Below are 17445 nucleotides of genomic sequence, written 5' to 3' on the forward strand. Positions count from 1 at the left end.
GCCCCTGAAGCCAGCAGTGCCCTCCCCACAGGCACAGCCATGCCAAGGCAGTTCAGCGTCCTGGGTACAGAAGCCAAGACTGGAAAGGTGCCTCTCCCCTGGCTGGGCCCCTGCTGGGAGCCTTCCCCATTCCTGGAAGCTTGCCTGGGTCACAGCTGTGTGCTTCCTCACCCACCCTCCACTGTTCTTGACCCTGGGCCAGACTGCCAGCCTCCCCAACCCCCACTTAGTTTCCAGACCTTTTCCACCCCAAGCAGCTGACAGTCTCCCAAGGGACAGCCCACTCTGCAGGCCCAGCTGTGACAGGCCCCAGGGAGCACCTACGTCATCGTCATCCAGAGGTCGAGCTGAAGGATGGGGGTGGGAGGCTTTGGAGAGGCCTAGGGGACGGCGTGTTCTGACCAGCAACCTAGTCACGGGAGTTTTCAAAGCAGGAAAACACCAGACACCCTGGGCCTGGCCTGACCCCTCCCTTTGGAGTCGCCCAGCTCGGGAGGAGTGGGGGGGGGGGAAGTTCTGAGCTTTCCAACAGCAGATGTAAGGGTATTTATAGCCTGAGCGTGAGGGGCAAGGGCAGGCAATTTATTTCGGAAGTGATAATTCCAATTCCAGGTGGATGAACCGGGGAGAACCAGCGTCCCCTCCCTCTTTGCACCCTCACCCACAGGGACCTGGGGCATCCCTCCTCCCGTCCAGCCCACCTGGAGATGGCCCGTCTTACTGATCTCCAAGTGTGCAGACCAATGGGGTAATGCTGTTTCAGATTCCTTCCCGGTTTGGAGTCTCCGGGCTGCACACACCATTGACCCTCCTCGCCCCTTGCCCACCTTCTCACCAGGTATGCGTGTAAAACTCCGGGCCCTCCGCAGGAGGGAGTGCGGGGCGGCGCTGACCTCTAGTGGCCCAAGTCTGTAATGCAAGGCACCCGGCTGAGCCAGAGCCGAGGATCACTGGCAAAGTTGGGACAGCCTGCATTTCCATCCATACTCCTGGCTTCTCTGCACCTCTTTGCTTCTCTGAGACGCGAAGATTGAGCCTGACAACTTAGGCGTCTGCGGAGAGCTGTGTCTCGGTACACTCAGACCACACTCCGCCACGCCAGCATAGAGTCAATGTCCCTTCCATCTATCTAGTCGTCAAATATTTGCGACGCACCTGCCAGGCCAGAGAGAAGAGGACACAACCCACCCTCCGGGGATCCCACGCGGGTCCTGGGACCCGACGGTGGACACACCACCAGCCAGCCTGAACACTGCCGGGACTGCGCGAGCTCTAAGCAGCAGAGCGACCCCATCCGACGTGAAGGGCAAGGATGTGAAAGACAGGTGGAAGTCAGCCCAGCGGAGAGGCCAAGACAGGCCTTCAGCCACGGGAACCAGCCTACCCAAGGCACAGGTGCAGCCGCCTCGTGGGGCGCGCACTCAGCCCCGCCCGAGTGAGGGGAGGCCCCGCCCCTCAGGACTCCCTGGCCGTGATTGGCGGACCCAGATCTGACGTTTGGCCGACTGGCTGTTTTGATTGGATCTCGACGTCCCGAAGGCAGGTGCCGCTGCCGCCCGCAAGCTGCGGCCACCGAGGTCTCTCCTAGGGTTTCTCCAGACTGCGGTACTTCTTTCGCTGCACAGACACCGGGTCCTTGAACAGCACCGGGTCCAGACGGACGCGAGAAGATACCAGGGGCATGTGGCCGAACTCTGCCGCCATCTGGTTGATGCAGTCCGGGGCGGAGGGCTGGGGCTCTGGCCCGGGACCACCAGGAGCCTAAGAGGTGGGAGAGAAATGCACCGATGGCTTCTCTGCCCTTTCAACCCCGCCCCCCCCCCACACACACACACTGCCCGCAGCAAGAAGGATTTGGATTAGGACATGAGAGGGATTCCCACTCCACCTCCCCCAGCCCGTGCCCTTCCAGTGTCCACCCGTCCACCCGAGCTCCTCACCAGTGCAGCAGCTCCCAGAGGCTGCTTGCCATAGGGCACCTTGATAGGGGGCAGCTTGGTGACTGCTGCTACTAGGAAGTTCATTAGGACGTCTACACAGGTGGGTGCCTCATCTGCCAGGGTCCTCAGAGCCTTGGGCAGGGAGTGGGTGAAGAGGGTGTGGTAATACCTGGGGAGGGAGGGAGGGAGGATGGACAGGGAGAGACTGCAGCCAAGTTCATCCCCTCCCCCAGGCCTCATTCTCCTTCCTCCTGACCTCCCCTCTCCTTTGTCCCCAATCCCCAAACCTCTTTCCAAAGCCCTGATCTCGGCTCTGGCTGCCTCAGAGAGCGCCCACTCCTAGTATGAGCCCCTCTCAATGTGCGCTGCCCGTGGTGTGTCTGCCTGCAATAGTGTGAGCCTGTCCTCTCCCTCAGCTTGGTGCCCACAGCCTGGGCTTGAGGTCTGAGCTAAGGCAGAGCCAGATTTGGGGAGGGGATGGATCAGCTGGTTCCCAAGCCATTAAGCATGGCACCCAAAGACCAGCTTCAGGAAGGCTGTGGATTAACCACGCTGATGCTGCGCCAGGTGTCACTTGCTTCCCACCACACCCTGGCGCCGCAACAGGACAAGCTGGGTCCACCCTGCAGACACAGGCTTCCTCTTCACTCTACTGAGAATTCCCGGCAGAGCTCCAGGATAAATCTACAGAAGGTTCCACGTTACTCAGATTTGGTTTAAACGTGTTTAAGGGGCCCTCCAGAATCCAGATCCTGCCCCAAGACTGGCACATCAGGCAGATTCCTGAAAGCCTGGGATGGTTCTACTTAACACTAGATCTTGTTGAGATCTGTGTCCAGGGATGGGATGGTCATACCACCTCTGTGACATGTAAACTCTCATGTTACAGATGAGGAAACTGAGACTCGAGAGAAGCGGGGAGACTTGTCCAGGGTCTCATAATTGGCAGATCTGGGCCTTGAGCTCTAGGCCACCCTACTGCTGGTTCAGTGAGGGGTCTCTGGTCCTCTGATCCCTGTGCCAGGGCCTGTGTCTGTACCTGTGGTAGAAGGCAGCTGTGCTGAGAACCATGGAGAACTCGTTGGCCATCTCGGCAGTGTAGCCCCAGCCACCCCTGGCCTCGTCCCAGAAGTGGCTGCATGTCAGAAAACCCACCATCCGCTCTGGGAAGCTCTGCCACACCGAAAAGGCAAAGTCCACCTGGAGAGGGATTTAAGTGAGCTGGGAGGAAGGACTTCCTGACCAACTTGGGACATCTTCACATCCTATAGAGGCAAGGCCGGTCTGGCTGAGGGGCTGGGACAGGGCTCTGGGGAGAGGGGATGGCAGCCATTACTTCAAGTTGACAAGAAGTATAGCATTAACATTTCCAGGGAATTCCTAGGGGAACTTTCTCATAAGGGAGCCACAAAGGCAATGTTTTGAAGAGTCTGCGGAAGCTTCTGTTGGATTATTAAAGAAGAGGTTGCTGGCTTGTTCCATTGGTTTCCAGAATAAAAGTCTGCCCCTTAGGACCCCTGGTCCTCCCATCCCTGGGAGTCTTAGGGGCTGCCAGCGCCCTGAGTCTCTGTCCCCAGGAATCCTTGATGCTGGGCCTCACCTCACTTGTGGAAAGATTGGTGTGGGCATCAAGGCTGAGGATGGCGTCCGTGCTGATGCCACTGTACGGGAAGAAGCGGTCACTGACCTGTAGCGAGGGGTGGGGGGCAATCAACTCAGCCTTGAGAACCCCCCGACCCAATAAGTAGGAGCACTTCCAGCATGGAAGGAAGGGATGGAGATGCACAGGTCTCTGGGACTCGTCCACCCTTGATTTCAGTTTTCCCTTTGGTGAAGTGGAGCAGTTGGTCCCCAGGGTCCCTTCAGGTTTGACATCTCAGGTTTCCTCTACCGTCATATTAGACACTCACATCCACCCTGGGGGAAGCTGTCAAACTTCCTTCATTTGAAAGAAACAGATCCAGAGTTGAAGGGACTTGCCCAGGGACACCTGGCCAGCGGACAGTTACACTCATCCTGCTTCTCAGAGGCCACCGGCTCCGATTTGTTGCCCTGTGTCCATATTTCCGTAAGGTCCCAGGTTTTTCCCCATCCCTCATCGGAGACACCCACGCACTCCTCTGCCTTCCCTCATGCTCTGGAAGCACGATTCACAAGGGCCAGGGAGGGAAGAGAACCATTTCTGTTAGACCTGAAACTGGAACCCATGTCTCGATTTCTGCAGGCTTGTGTAGAAGTCGGACTTTAGCCCAGACCCAAGTAAAACAGCCATGGGCGCCCTCCCCAGTTCCCAGCACAATCCCACCCCTCACCTTTCTGCGCCCCTCAATGACAGTCAAGGGCACAGCTGTCTCTGGCCACCTGGATGGAACTGGCCTGTCACTGCTCCAGAGAACCAGGATCTAGGAGGAAAGGGGGATTGCTCCTGAAGTCCTGGGCCTGGGGCAGAAAGAGGTCCCAGGAGCAATCTTTGTCAAGGCGGAAGGAATGTGGGAGAGCCACTGTGTGGGGGGGAGATAGGGGATGGTTCAGTGGGATCCCCGTCCTCTCTTGGGTTCCTTGTCCTTGACTCTGGGTTTCTGGGAGGCAGGAATTCCGGTGCAGTTCCGTAGCCCCTAGCCTGGGCTCTGTCTCCTGCCTCAAGGTTTGCTCTTCCTCCAGCAAATTTGTCATGCCAGCCCCGCCCAGTCCCAGTGTCCCATTGGTGGAACTGTTCCTTCTGGGCCCTGGCTGAGCTGCTTCCTCCCTTGGCAGGAGGAAATGCCACTGAATCCGAATCCTGGGGCAGAGCCCTCTCCTGCTTTCTCTTTGCAGCCTCAGCTCTACCAGGGCCTGGCCCAGAAAATGACTGCAGAGTGAAGGACTGAATGGAGGGATGGGGTGTGAATGGAAGAAGGGCGACTTCCCCCGCTCTCTAGCCTCTCAGGGCCTTTATCGAGTCCCCTGAAGTTGGGGGAAGGGAAGAAACTTGGAACTTAAAAAAGAAGGCAAGAAGAACCCTTGGAAATCCTCCCTGTTCCCCGCTCCCGCCCCCAAATGCATGTTCATCCTTGGGGTCTAGGAGTCTTGGGGGCGCCCCCCCTGGGTACCAGGCCTCCAGCTGGTGAAGGGGCCGGACCTGGGCGCAGTGCTGGGAGCCTGCCACAGCCTGGATGAGCTTCAGGGGGGCCTGGCCAGGGGGGCCCACCCAGATCAGGGTGCTGAATCTGCCCTCGGGGCGAGAGCCTGGAGAAGGAGACAAAGGCTGTTAGGGTGGGAGGAGTTGGAACCCTGTGCAGAGAGACCTGAGTGGGGGATCCCAGAGCCAGGAGACACTGGGGTTTGGGGGGGGGTCTTGGAAGGTTTTCATGGATGAGGTGGGGACAGACTTAGAGTTGAGGGGACAAGTTGTGCCACCCCACACATACCTAGTTGCAGGTGGTAGAAGGGAAACTCCTGGGGGCTCAGGGAAAAGGTAGGTTGGGCCAGGAGTGCCCCTGGGGGGCTGTTCCACAGGAGAGAGGGGTGAGTGGGTGCTCCAAAGAACCGGTCCTGAATAATCTGTGAAGTGAGGGGGATGCAGAGGGAGCAGGGAGTGGCCCCTGGGACCCCATGCAGGCCCTGTGGGTCTGGGAAAGTCAGGGTCTGTCGCAGCCCCACGCCACCCTGCTTCAGTCTCTGGAGGGCAGCAGCCAGGTCACCAGGCCCCTGGGAGCAGAGAGGTTGACCAGGCAACCAAGGTCATGACATTCTCAGAATCCTGAAAGGTCCTGAGATTTTTCCCAAACCAGCACCCAGGCAGCTGCTGCCACCAGCTGTCCCCTCTGCGGAAAGGGAGAGTGAGGTCAAAATTGGAGAGAAACAGGTCCAAGATATCATGGCTAAGTCCCAGGTTCATCCCAGATCTTCAATGAAGGGCTCCCACCATTGGGAAGAGGAGTGTGGTGTGAGCCGGATGAACAGGAGTCCAGGGTCAGGCCCCTGACCAGGGAGCCCCTCACCTCCAGAGTGGTCCAGATGACCTTCTCCACCGAGGAGAAGTAGGCATCCCACAGAAACTGGGTCTGCTGACGCAGGGTGAGGACCCGTGCAGGGGACATCTCCTGGAGGGCAGCCAGGACCTGGGGCACAGAGGGAGAAGAGGAGAAGGCCTGGGACCTGGCCAGGCTCTGACTGACCCTGGGAAGGAGGAGCCTGTGCTGGAGATCTGGAAACCAGAGGCCCTGTCCCCATAGCTAACAGCAGCCACACTTGGAAAAGTCCCAGGTAACATGGCCATCAACTTCAGGGGTGACACACAACTGGATTTAAAGGATGCTTTGTAACCATGCAAATTCGGTCAAGCTGCTTAACCTGAGTCTCAGTTTCCTGATGTGTAAGATGGGGACAGTAGCACCTCTGTCCTGGGATGATCATATCGGTTAAATCAGATGACACCTACTAAGTGCTTAGCCCATTGTAGCAGCTCAGTGAATGCACAGTGGCTCCTGTGAATTCCCTGCACTGTGCTCACTCCTCAGGGGACTCAGGCAGGCTCACATGTTTTTCTGAGCTGGGCAAAATTAGTAACATCAGATGGCACAGTCACCGTCACTGTGCAAACCTCTCCCCCCCAAGCCCCGGGAAGCCTTCTGATTTTGGATTGTTTTGAAGCTTTTCCTTAAATTGGGTGTTTAACTGGACAGGAACCATTAGAGCTGGACCCATGAGGATCATCCTCCTAGAGATGGAGAAACAGGCTGGGAGAGGTCAGGGCTTGCTCTCAGAGCCCCCAGGGTCTCCCCCTTCTGCTGATTCCAAGGGAGCCCCAGAGGAAGGCTTGGGGCTGGGAAGGTTAGTCAATTTACATAGATGGGGGACAGGAAGGAGGACTGAGGTCCCTCCCATGTCTGGTCCCCACCCCGTGCCCAGGGCCCTGAGCTACCTGAAGCGGGAGCCTGTCATCGACTATAATGGCGGCCTTGGTCCAGTCAATGACTTCAGAGAAGGGCAGCTCCCAGCAAGGACTGAGAAGCACAGGAATGCAGCCAGCCTAGGGGGCAGGGTGGTCACTGGGGAAGCCAGTCCCACCCCCACCCCCTCATCCCTCCCCCACCCCAGTTCCAAGACTGCCACTGCTGCTGTCGGGGCGAGGGGAGGAGGAAAAGGAAATGGTTTTTGATTTGAAGATGAAGCATTGTTTTGCAGAGGGTACAGGGACCTGGCCACAGGCAGGCACCCCTGCGCCCCAGGGCAGAGAAGTGGACAGCTTGCTGCCCTTCCCCAGAAGCCCAGCATACCTGCCCGCTAGAGGGGACAGTGGATGGGGATGTCCAAGGACTGTACCTGCAGGGCTTGGAGAAAGCGCCAGGCTTCAGTACGGTGGCCAGGGATGAGGCAGAACGTGGCATTGGGTGGCCTGTCCCCTGGGAGTGTCCTAAGGAGGCACAGCAGCCTGAGATACCTCACCCCACCTGGTCCCTCCACAGCCCTGGCACCCACACCATGGCTCCCGAACACAGCCCTGCCACCACGTCCTCGTGCTGACCAACCCTCGTGGCACACACTGACACACCTGCTGCACACTCGTCCCCCTCTGCTCTTGGACCAGGAGACAGGAGCCCCAGGTTCTAGCTCAGCCTGAGGCTCCTCCCTTCCCTTCCCTTCCCTGGGCCTCAGTTTCCTCACCTGCAAAATGGGAGGCAGTGGGACCTGAAGTTTCCCAGGCCCCTTCCACTTCCACTCTGCCACACTCTGCCACACGGAGACTCTCCGACATCCCTCACCTGAGTGGCCTCCATGCCCAGCCCTCCCCCACCCCCAGCCCAGGCCCATGAAAGGCCGCTCTGTCAGGAGGTGGGCTGGGCCCCCAGCCTGGAACCACAGGAAGCTCTTGCCCAGAGGCCCCCTCGCCAGGAGGACAGGCCTCCTCTGTTCCTCCCACCTCTTCTCCGCCAGCCCCAGGGCCACGCTCAGGCTGTGCCTGCCCTGGGGGAGGGGTAGAAGTCAGAGCCACCTCCCTGGGATTGCCCAAGACCCAATTTGGGGAAAGAAGGGGGACCAGGACCCCTGGGCTCACAGGGCCTCAGAGTGAGACTGACGAATAGGGGGCCCTCAGGACCCCCAGCTGCAGCCTGTCTGGTGCTGAGCCTGATCTTCAAGAAACCTGAACATATTAGGCAGCCTCAGCACCAATCCCCATTGAAGGGATGGGGGACTGCATTGCAGAGAAGCGTGGGGTCAGGCTGGGACTTGAAACCTGAGGAATCCTCCTGCTCCCTGTTAACGTGTGAGCGCAAACACCACCTCCTGGGAAGCCCTCCTGGGTCCCCCAGCAGACCTTGGGGCCTCAGTTTCCTCATCTGTTAAGTGGGGCACTAACAGTGCACACTTCCCATCTCTGGGAGTCGCTGTGAGAATGTGTGTGAAGCACGGAGAACTGTGTCGGAGCTCAGTGAAGGTCAGTTTGGGGTGGCAGCTGGGTGTGAGGATGCACGTCTGTGATTCCAGTGGCTGGGAGGCTCGGCAGGAGGATCACAAGTTCAAGGCTGGGCTCAGCAACTTAGTGAGGCCTTGTCTCAAAATAAAAGACAAAAAGGACTGAGGGTGTGGGGATGCAGCTCAGTGGTAAAGTGACCCTGAGTTTAATCTCTGCTATGAAAAAAAAAAGATGGAGGTGGGGCTCTATACATGTGTGCATGCCCAGAGCTTCTGGGGGACACAGGAGAAACTGGTACTTGGCTGCAGAAAGGAAACCTGGTGGTTAGGAGACAGGGTGGGAGGGAGATGAAACTTTTTACTGTACACCCTTTTATGCCTTTGGAATTTGTACCCTGTGAATGAAGCACCTATTCATAGAAATAAATAACAATTTAAATGGGAGGACCTTTTTCCAAAGCAACAGGAGCCTATTCAACCAAGGTGGAAAAACACGGGCTTTGCAGCCCAGAGGACAAGGGTTAGTTGTTTGAACTCCAGGGTTTCCAAGGGTCTGAACAGGCCCCCTTGTCACCTAAGGCTACCTAAGGCTACCTCACACCGCTCTCTGAGCCCCCGTGTCCTGCACCCTAGATGGGGATGGGGAGGCCTCCCTCCAGGGGCGCCTGGGACAAGTAGCCACAGTTGCGCCTGGCTCCATGCCTGGCTCTGCGCCCTCCTGCCAGCTGAGGGAATGTGGGACCGTGGCGGGGACTTGAATTGCCTCTTTCTCTGCCTAGTGCTTGTTTATTCAGGCCACTTTCTCAGGCCGGGCCCCGGGGCCATCGGCCTCCCTCTCTTCCTCTGTCCCTGGACGTCTGTCTGGCCCAGGCATCTGCCGGGCACTTCTGAGAAAATGAGGCTCAAGATACCCCAGAGAGGGGGTCCTGCCGCCTGCAGGTGGGCAGAGGTCAAGAACAGCGACAGTGCCACGCTCAACCCTCGGAAGCAGATTAATAGAGATGCAGACCAGCAGAGGGTGGCCCCCAAGGCCTGGAAAGCCAGACGGTGACGGGGTCTGGTCCATTTTAGACCTGTTAGGGACACTTAGCCCGCACCCACTTGCTCACGAAATCAGAAAAGCCAGGGGTGGCATGGTGACTTGTCACCAAAGGTGAGCCTCTGCCTGGGCCTTGAGGGGCCTCGGGGGTCCCCTGCTCCTCTTCAGGTTACTGCTAAGATGCTAGGGACAGGTCCCGCTGGAGGGCCATAGGAATGACAGGGCCATTCCCTTCTAACCCCTGGCTGCCTGGCGCCCGAGGACCCCAAGTGCCTTCGGAGGAGAAGGGATTTCATTCCCAGGGGAGCCCTGTGGCTGGGAGAAGCCCCGGGAGCCCCAAGTGGCCAGATTGGAGGTTGGCCACGTGAGGAATGCCTGGGAGGGAAGCAGAGCTGGGAACAGTCATGTTGTTCCAGCAAGAACAGAAAGGGAGCCCAGGAGAGTGACGGTTTCCAACTCAGGTCCGCCCCAGGGGATGGGGAGGGAGCCCTCTGCCACATGGGCCTGGACAACCTCATAAGGCTTCCATGTTTTGGCTGCCCAGACAGCCCTGGAGACCGCTGGCCTCCTGGAGATGCGGGGGGTTCAGGAGCTTAGGGGTTAACTCCTTTATCACCTGGGGTGTGTCACCCCAGCTAGCCCAGTGAAGGGAAATTTCTGCATAAGCCATGTGCCACAGGCCACCCATACCCTTATCTATATTCAGGCATTCTCACTGGCAGGAAGTCCTTCTTTAGATCTAACTCAAGACACACATATTTGCTTTGGAAACAACCAAAGGCTGTTTCCTTGAGAAGTTAAACCCAAGATTAGCCACAGGAGCAGCTTCTAGCTCTGAACAACTACTTATCTCTCCACCTTCTGGAGCATTTGACAAGGGTCAAAACTCAGAATTCTGGAGGTTGGGGGGATAGCTCAGTGGTAGTGTGTACTTTGCATGCGTGAGGCCTGTGATTCCCAGCACCACCACAAAGAATGAAACAATAACAACCCAACTCAGAAATGTCATACGGAAGGCTTTGGAAACAGGCAGTTTTGGATTAAAATACTAGCAGTTCTCATTCTGGCTGGGTGGCTTCAGATAAGTTACTTAACCTCTCTGAGCTTTAGTCTTTGGTATACAAACACTTAAGTGATAGTAATTAGTATTATTTTATTATGCATAATCATTTATATAAGAGAGCTTCGCACAGAGTAAGCATCTTGCAAGTGTGTAGTTACATAAAATGTTAGGGTAGGAGGAATTGGATTAATGAGAGGGAATAAGCAGGCGTGAGTCATGTTTTGTTTTGAAGATTCCCAAGGGAGAACTACAAAATCTGCCTTTGACACCCCTTGAGACAAATCTCCATCTCGATGAAAGTGCTCCCTTCTGTCTAATCTGATCTCCTCCTGCTTCAGCTGACACCTAAGTTTGCCATGACTCTGGGTTCTCCATCTCAATCCTGCCCTAAACTCTGGCCTGGGCTTACTCCTCTTACTGTCCCCCTCCCATCCATCCCCCCCAAAGGAAGGTTCACTTACGGCTCAGCTCCAGAGTCCTGCTCACAGTGCCTGTCCCAGCCAACAGGAGGGGAGTGGACATCTGCCGGGCGCCACCTGCCCATCTTCTCTGCCACGGCCAGCAGGGCTAGCCCGGGCTGGGGGCTGTGCTGCCACAGCTGGCCAGGAGCCCTGCCTCGCAGCGGGTGAGCTTCGGGGAGAAGCGGGAGGGCCACATCAAAGCCAGGACGGAAGGTGTCCACCTTGGGGCTGGCCTCAGCCACCATCGCCCGTCCCAGCTGAGAGGCCCAGGGGCAAGGGGCCGAGTGGAGGCTGAGGACCAGGTGGTTGCTGCCTGAGTTCCAGTGTGGAGGCTCCGGGCTGCAGCCTCCAGCTGGGGTGTCCAAGCTGAGGAAGAGGAGGAGGCAGGCCTCGGCGGGGCTGGAGGTGCCATAGCGCGAGCCTTCCAGGGAGGCCGTGACCCGGTGATGCATCTCGGAGGTCGGTCCAGCCGCTGGGTACACGAACACCTTGAGGCCATCTCTGCACCTCGAGGTGTCAAAGCAGGTTCCCCAGGTACAGAGGCCACCGTGGGGGGATCGAGGACACGGAGGGGCATCTTCTGTAGGCTCCTCAGGTTGGGAGAAGCTCTGCAGAAGTTCTGCATCCAGCCAGCGGGGCCAGCCTGGGGAGGCCCCTGGCTGAGGCCTGGGCGGCACTGCTGGGCGGAGAAGGGGGAAGACGCCCAGGAGGATGAGAAGGAGCCAGGAGGCTGACAGTGCCACCCAGAGAGACTTTCTCCTCAGGGACTGCATGTGGCTGCCCACGGCCAGGGCTGGGAAAGTGGGCAGCTCTGCAGTCACACAGGAAGAGCTGGTCTGAGGTCAGCTTCCTAGTCCTACGCGCCTACTGTACAGATGGGAAGACTGAGGCCCACCGAGGCAGCTCCCTGCTTAAGGTCCAACAGGGAGTCACTAGCCACATGTGAGGAGGACCGGCTTTCTGGGCTTGCTCTCCAGCTCCAAGGGGGACTCTGCTTCCTTGGCTTTGGGACACTAAAGCAGCCTTTGCCCTCCTCACAGGGCCCCTGCTGCCGGGCATGGCTCAGGATGATGCAGCCCTTGACCAGACAGTAAGTCTGTGGCCCTCTGCCCTCCCGGCTGCAACCCCTGACCTTGCCCTGGACCAAGAGGAAGGCCATCTGCCAGGCCACAGAGGGCTGTTGGGGCTTCCATGGGGCAGCCAGGCTAGAGGTATGGGCTGGAAGGAAGCAGGCTGGTGTCCCCTACCCAGCCCTCCTGGACAGCTCCTGAGCAGCCCTGGTCCCCGCTGTGGCCCCTGGCAGGCACTCTTGGGCGGGACTAAAATTAGACGCTACACCCATTGGGCCACCTGAGTCAGCTGAAGGCAGGACCTGTGTGCCGCTAGGGACCCTGCGGGGGGGGGGGGTCCAGGGGGACTCAGAGTCCTGGTCCTCTTCCACCCTGCCGCCGCCCCCAGCCCAGGAAATGCAGCCCCTTCCCAGGCTCGCAGCTGCCCGGCACCCTCAGGCTCAGAGCTGTCACAGGGCAGAAGCCAGGCCCGGGGCACCGAGCCCCTGCCCCGTGTCCCCCAAGCCCTGCCAGCGTCGTCTTGTTCCCTCGCAGCATCTGGCCGGTCCACAGCTCTTTCCTCGAGCAGCCCGGCTCCGCCCCTGTCGCCTGATTGGCTCCCGGCTGGGAGGCGGGGTCTCCAACTTAACCCCTTCCCACCAGTTCCCAGTTTGGTGATTAGAACCTGGGACAGGCGCCGCGCCTGGCAGAGGGCCAGTCTGTCTCTCTGCCTCCTCTGGCAGCCCTGCAAGCAGAGGTTCCACCATGATTCCCGCAGATAGAGAAGCTCTGAGAGGGAAGGGACTTTCTCAGGAGGCCCAGCTCAGAAGGGTCTGGGGGCAGAAGGGAACCTTGACCATTAGTCCCCAAGCTGGGGGCCTGTTGGGGGACGGGAAGCCCACACAGCGGCAGATGGGAAGGAAAACAGGTAAGTGAAGAGTCAGGGAGACGGTGGGCGGTCAGGGAAGGCACCCCACTGTCCCCACCCCACCTCATCCAAGTCCAACCCTCGGCTCTAGTCCACGGGGAAGTTCTTCCTGAACTTGGCTTCCTTCCCACCAGCCTGTGCCCCGTGGAGGGACCCCCTGCCTCTGGGACAGAAGTCGGAATGGGGGAAGTCATCCACTGGTTGACTGCAGAGGCGGTGGGGGGGACACAGGAGCCCCTGTCTGACAAGGGAGGGTTCAGAGGGCAGACCTGGAGCAGAGCAGCCTGCTAGGCCCAGAGGCGTGGGGCTCTGCTCCCGGGTAGACCACGTCCCCTGAGGGGATGGTGATCAGCTCAGATCCAGGCCTAACTCCAAGGGGTCCCCTGACAAGGGGTGGCCTCTTTGCCTTGCTTTGCCTCCCCTTCCCTCCTCAGAGGGCTGCTGATTTGACCCAGGAGCCACCATCGTAAACCGAGGGTGCAGCACAGACGCAGCACCCAGGCCTGTTCCGAAAATGCCCAGCGAAGGAAACTGGCCTCTTGCCACCAGCAGAGGGTCAGTCTCTGTGATGGATGACCCAATGACCGTCCCGTAGGCACCAAGTCCTCTCGTGCTGGCCTGGCTGGCAGTTTCTCCTGCCTGGCCACCTTGCCAGCTGCCTCGTCCGCAGGCTTCAGGAGTCCGGGGAAGGCTCTCTTTCTGCAGGAAACTGCCCCAACCCTTCTGGGCTGGGTTAGGGCCTCTGTTAGGGTCTCCTGCCACTCTTCATTCCTCTACCTGCTCATTCCTTCCTGCACTGGTGCATCCAGCAAATGCATGGGAGTCTTAACTGGGCGGGTCCCCTGTGGCGTCCCCTGTGAGGCTGTGGGATGCAACACTGACTGTGCGCCAAGCACACTGGAGGCACCTGCATGGTGCTCATTCAATCCTCCCCTTGACCCTACGAAGGGGATACTGTATCATCCCCATTTTACAGATGAGGAAACCAAGATCCAGGGAACTTAGATCACTTGCCTACATTCCCATGGCATAGCCAGGGCCATCCATCCTTTTAACCATCACACCATCCTACCGAGACAGACATCCCTCACCCTCCTGAGCTCACCGACCAGGAGGGAGCAGTACCCAGCAATCGGAATGAGCAGAGGAGACAGGCAGGCATAGAGGGCGGCTGGCAAAGGCTTCTGGGAAACCAGACTTACCCTAGGACCCGCAGGATAGCACTATGGCGTCTTGGATTTTGCTTTGTGTTGGTTTGTGGTGCTGGGATGGAACCCAGGGCATGCTCAGCTCTACAATGCGCTCAGACTCGGCCTCAGCCGTGTGTTTTTTAGAAAAATCACCGTGGCTTTGTAAGAACCGGCAGGAAACGGGCAGGCCTAGAGCAGGGACAGGCTTTGATGCTTGGTCTGTCAATCAAGTCACTCCTTCAAATGCTACTCTATGAGCCCCTGTAGAGGTGTGGCCAGGCCAGGCAGGGGAAACCCTGCCCGCAGGGAGCTTCATTTCCAAGGTGGGGAAGGAGGCCGGGACAGAGGAACAGGAGGTCTGTCTCCTGGCTGTTTGGCTGTTTGGCGGTAGCTCTGGGAGAGGGGGAGGGTTGCAAATTAGGGGTGAGGGTGGGAGCCCACTGCACTGAGAAGCTGGCTTTGGGGTAAAATGCTGAAGAGGTGAGGGAGGAGTGGAGGGTATTTCTAGGGGGAGGGTCAGCCGGGGTGTGGGTTCTGAGGCAGGAGAGTAGCTGTGTGCAAAAGACATGGCCTGACCTTGCTTTTCCAGCACCCTGGAGGGGTCATAGGAGAAGAGATCAGCTACAGGGGCAGGGAAGGAGCGGGGAGCCCTCCTGGGCCAGGCCCTCGTGCCAGGACAGTGGCTTGGCCCAGAGTGGCAGGAGTAGAGGTGAGAGGTCACTGGATTCAGGAACGTTGTGTCCAGGGCAAAGGGCAGGCTGGCTGAAGGATCAGGTGAGATTTGACCTGAGCCAAATCTGAGAGTGGGACTGTCACCCACTGAGACGGGGAAGATTACGAGGTGGGGGGCAGTTTTGGGGAAGACCAAGAGTTCAGTTTTGAGACTGGCGGTCAGGTCTGCTGCCAGCACTAATACGACACATGCCTGAGGAGGGCTTGGCGGACAAGTGAGAAGCACGTGGATGGAGAGAAGCAGAGTGGCCAGGAGGCCAAGGCCACTGGCTGGGAGCATGGGGGAGACGCTATCCTGCTCCTGCTGCCCACCCCAGCCTGGCCTCGCTGTCTGGCTCATGTCCATGCCCACGTTGGAGCACGCACAAGCCCTCTCCTGCCTTCGCCCCTGCAGGGGTGGTGCTCAGGCCGGCCCGAGCGTGCCTGGGCTGTGATTCACAGGCTTGCCAGGCGTGGATGGGGGAGAGGAAGGTGGGGCCTCCTAGCACAGAGAACTGAGCTGATCTCATATTAAAAAAAATAGATCCTGGGATCTGTCAAGGGCTCCTGGGCATCTGTAGGGTACCCTCCTGTAGCTGGGCTCTGATCTGGGGGGCAGGAGCCAACACACTTGGGAGAAGGGAAAGGGGCCAGGCAGGAAGGAGAAGAGAGCCGTGAGGAGGTGGAGGAGATCCGGCCAGAGAAGCTGGGAAAAATCCTAGGAGCCTTCCTGGAGGAGGCAGGGCAGGCTGAAGCAGGTCTTTTTGTGGATTCGAGGGCAAGGAAGTGTTCTGGAAGGGGATTCTGGACCTCAGCGCGGCAGTGTTGGTTTCACCAGGGGTTGTTCCACCCTGAGCCTGTGGGCTGCCTGGCTGTGGAGTTGCTTCCTGCCTGAGGCACCAAGTGTTTGGTGGTAGTTCCAGGAGAGGGGGTAGGTGGGAGCCCACTGCACTGAGAAGCTGGCTTTGGGGTAAAATCCTGAAGAGGTGAGGGAGGAGTGGAGGGTATTTCTAGGGGGAGGGTCAGCCGGGGTGTGGGTTCTGAGGCAGGAGAGTAGCTGTGTGCAAAAGACATGGCCTGACCTTGCTTTTCCAGCACCCTGGAGGGGTCATAGGAGAAGAGATCAGCTGCAGGGGCAGGACAGGAGCGGGGAGCCCTCCTGGGCCAGGCCCTTGTGCCAGGACGGTGTCTTGGCCCAGAGTGGCAGGAGTAGAGGGGTGAGCTTCATCCCCAGCCCTATTGTTTGTTTATTTTTTGAGACTGGAGGTGGAATTTAGGGGTGCTTTCCCACTGAACTACCACCAGCCCTTTTTATTTATTTTTTTATTCTGAGATGAGGTCTTTCTCAATTGCAAGTTTGGCCTCGAATTTGCCATCCTCCCACCTCAGCCTCCTGAATTGCTGGCCACTGCGTGTGGCCATTGTGTTTTTTCTTCCAGAAGTCTTCACCTGACTTTGGCCCTCTCTGAAGGCTCAGGAAGCCATGTGCAGCCTCCCTCCAGTTAGTTCCTGGACCCTCGGGGGGGCAGCCAGCCCTAGCCACCAAGGAGTTAACCAACAGAGCTGAAGGTGTTTACCCAGCAAGGAGGCTGCAGTGCCCAGGTAATGAACAGTCCTCGGTGGAAGAAGGATTTGTTTCTCCTCCTCCCTCCCTGGGAGGCTGCTTGGCAGAATGAACGCAGCCCTCTGTTGGCTCTTGAGGAGGTGCGCGTGGAGGGGTGGGAGCTGGGGCCCAGATCAGGCCTGGGGATGCAGGCCCAGAGGTGGGCTTCAAGAAGAGCGAGAGGATCTCAGACTGACACTCTCCTCGCAGACTTTGCCTCACTTAGTTCTCAAGACACTGGAAGGGCTGGGCGCCCTTATCTCTGCTTCCAGATCAGGGTAAGGAGACAGAGAAAGGTGACATCTCTTCCCTAGGGTCGCCCAGCTAGTGGGTGGTAGAGCCCGGACTCAAACGTGGCCTGTCTGGCATCAGATCCGCTGGGCTTTCTGCTTCCCTGATGGAAGAGAAAGAGTTGATTTGTGGAGTCCCTGCTCCGTGCCGGCAATGTGTTGGGCACCCTCTCCAATCCTGGAGGTATCCTTTTCTAGAAGCCCCACTAAGCCGTCAACATCAGAAGAGTGAGGTGGCGCTGTCCAGGCCGGGGAGGGAACAGAGGTGGCGATCCCAGGCACAAGAACAGGGTGGCCTCCAGTTGTCACTTGTGATCCCAATGGCATCCCCACCGGGCGTTCATCATGTCCTGTCAACACCCCTCCAAACCAACCCCGAGACCAGCCTCGCCCCACTCCCCCGCCCCCACGACAGGCACAGCTGACATTATTTGGCACCTAGATCACAGCATTGGCCTCTGGTCTCTGCCTTCCTCTTGTCTCTCCCCTTCTCCGTGCGGCAGCCAGAGGCTCATGCGAGAACACAGGCTCCCTTCCCTTCTTGGCTTGAACTCTGGACTAACCATGTGGTTGGATTTTCTGCAAAACCTCATGGAAGCCCAGGGCTCATGCACCTCACTGTCTCTGGGAGTTTGTCAGTCATCATGGAGGAGCAGAAGAGACAGCACCTCCTGGGGTTTTCCATGTGCTGGACCCTCCGTGCAGTCAGTCACTCTGAATTGTCACAACGACCCTCTAAGGTACTAGGATTACTATTTCCACTTTGTAAGTGAGG

The 17445-nt window shown here is 58.3% G+C and overlaps 1 protein-coding gene across 1 annotated transcript; it reads right to left on the minus strand.

Annotated features, from left to right (window-relative positions):
* Positions 1–561: 561 nt before the first annotated feature.
* On the minus strand, positions 562–12636 carry EXTL1 (exostosin like glycosyltransferase 1). The gene is made up of 11 exons (XM_081306937.1): positions 10900–12636; positions 7245–7335; positions 6844–6951; positions 5921–6040; positions 5348–5480; positions 5059–5165; positions 4253–4342; positions 3541–3627; positions 2980–3140; positions 1941–2109; positions 562–1761 (listed from the first exon to the last, which is right to left on the minus strand). The coding sequence occupies exons 1-11, from the start codon at positions 11670–11672 to the stop codon at positions 1585–1587; spliced, it is 2016 nt and encodes a 671-aa protein (XP_081163063.1). The 5' UTR covers positions 11673–12636; the 3' UTR covers positions 562–1584.
* Positions 12637–17445: the final 4809 nt, after the last annotated feature.

This window comes from Spermophilus citellus (genome assembly GCF_964194105.1).
Source record: "Spermophilus citellus genome assembly, chromosome: 9".
Classification (NCBI taxonomy): Eukaryota; Metazoa; Chordata; class Mammalia; order Rodentia; family Sciuridae; genus Spermophilus; species Spermophilus citellus.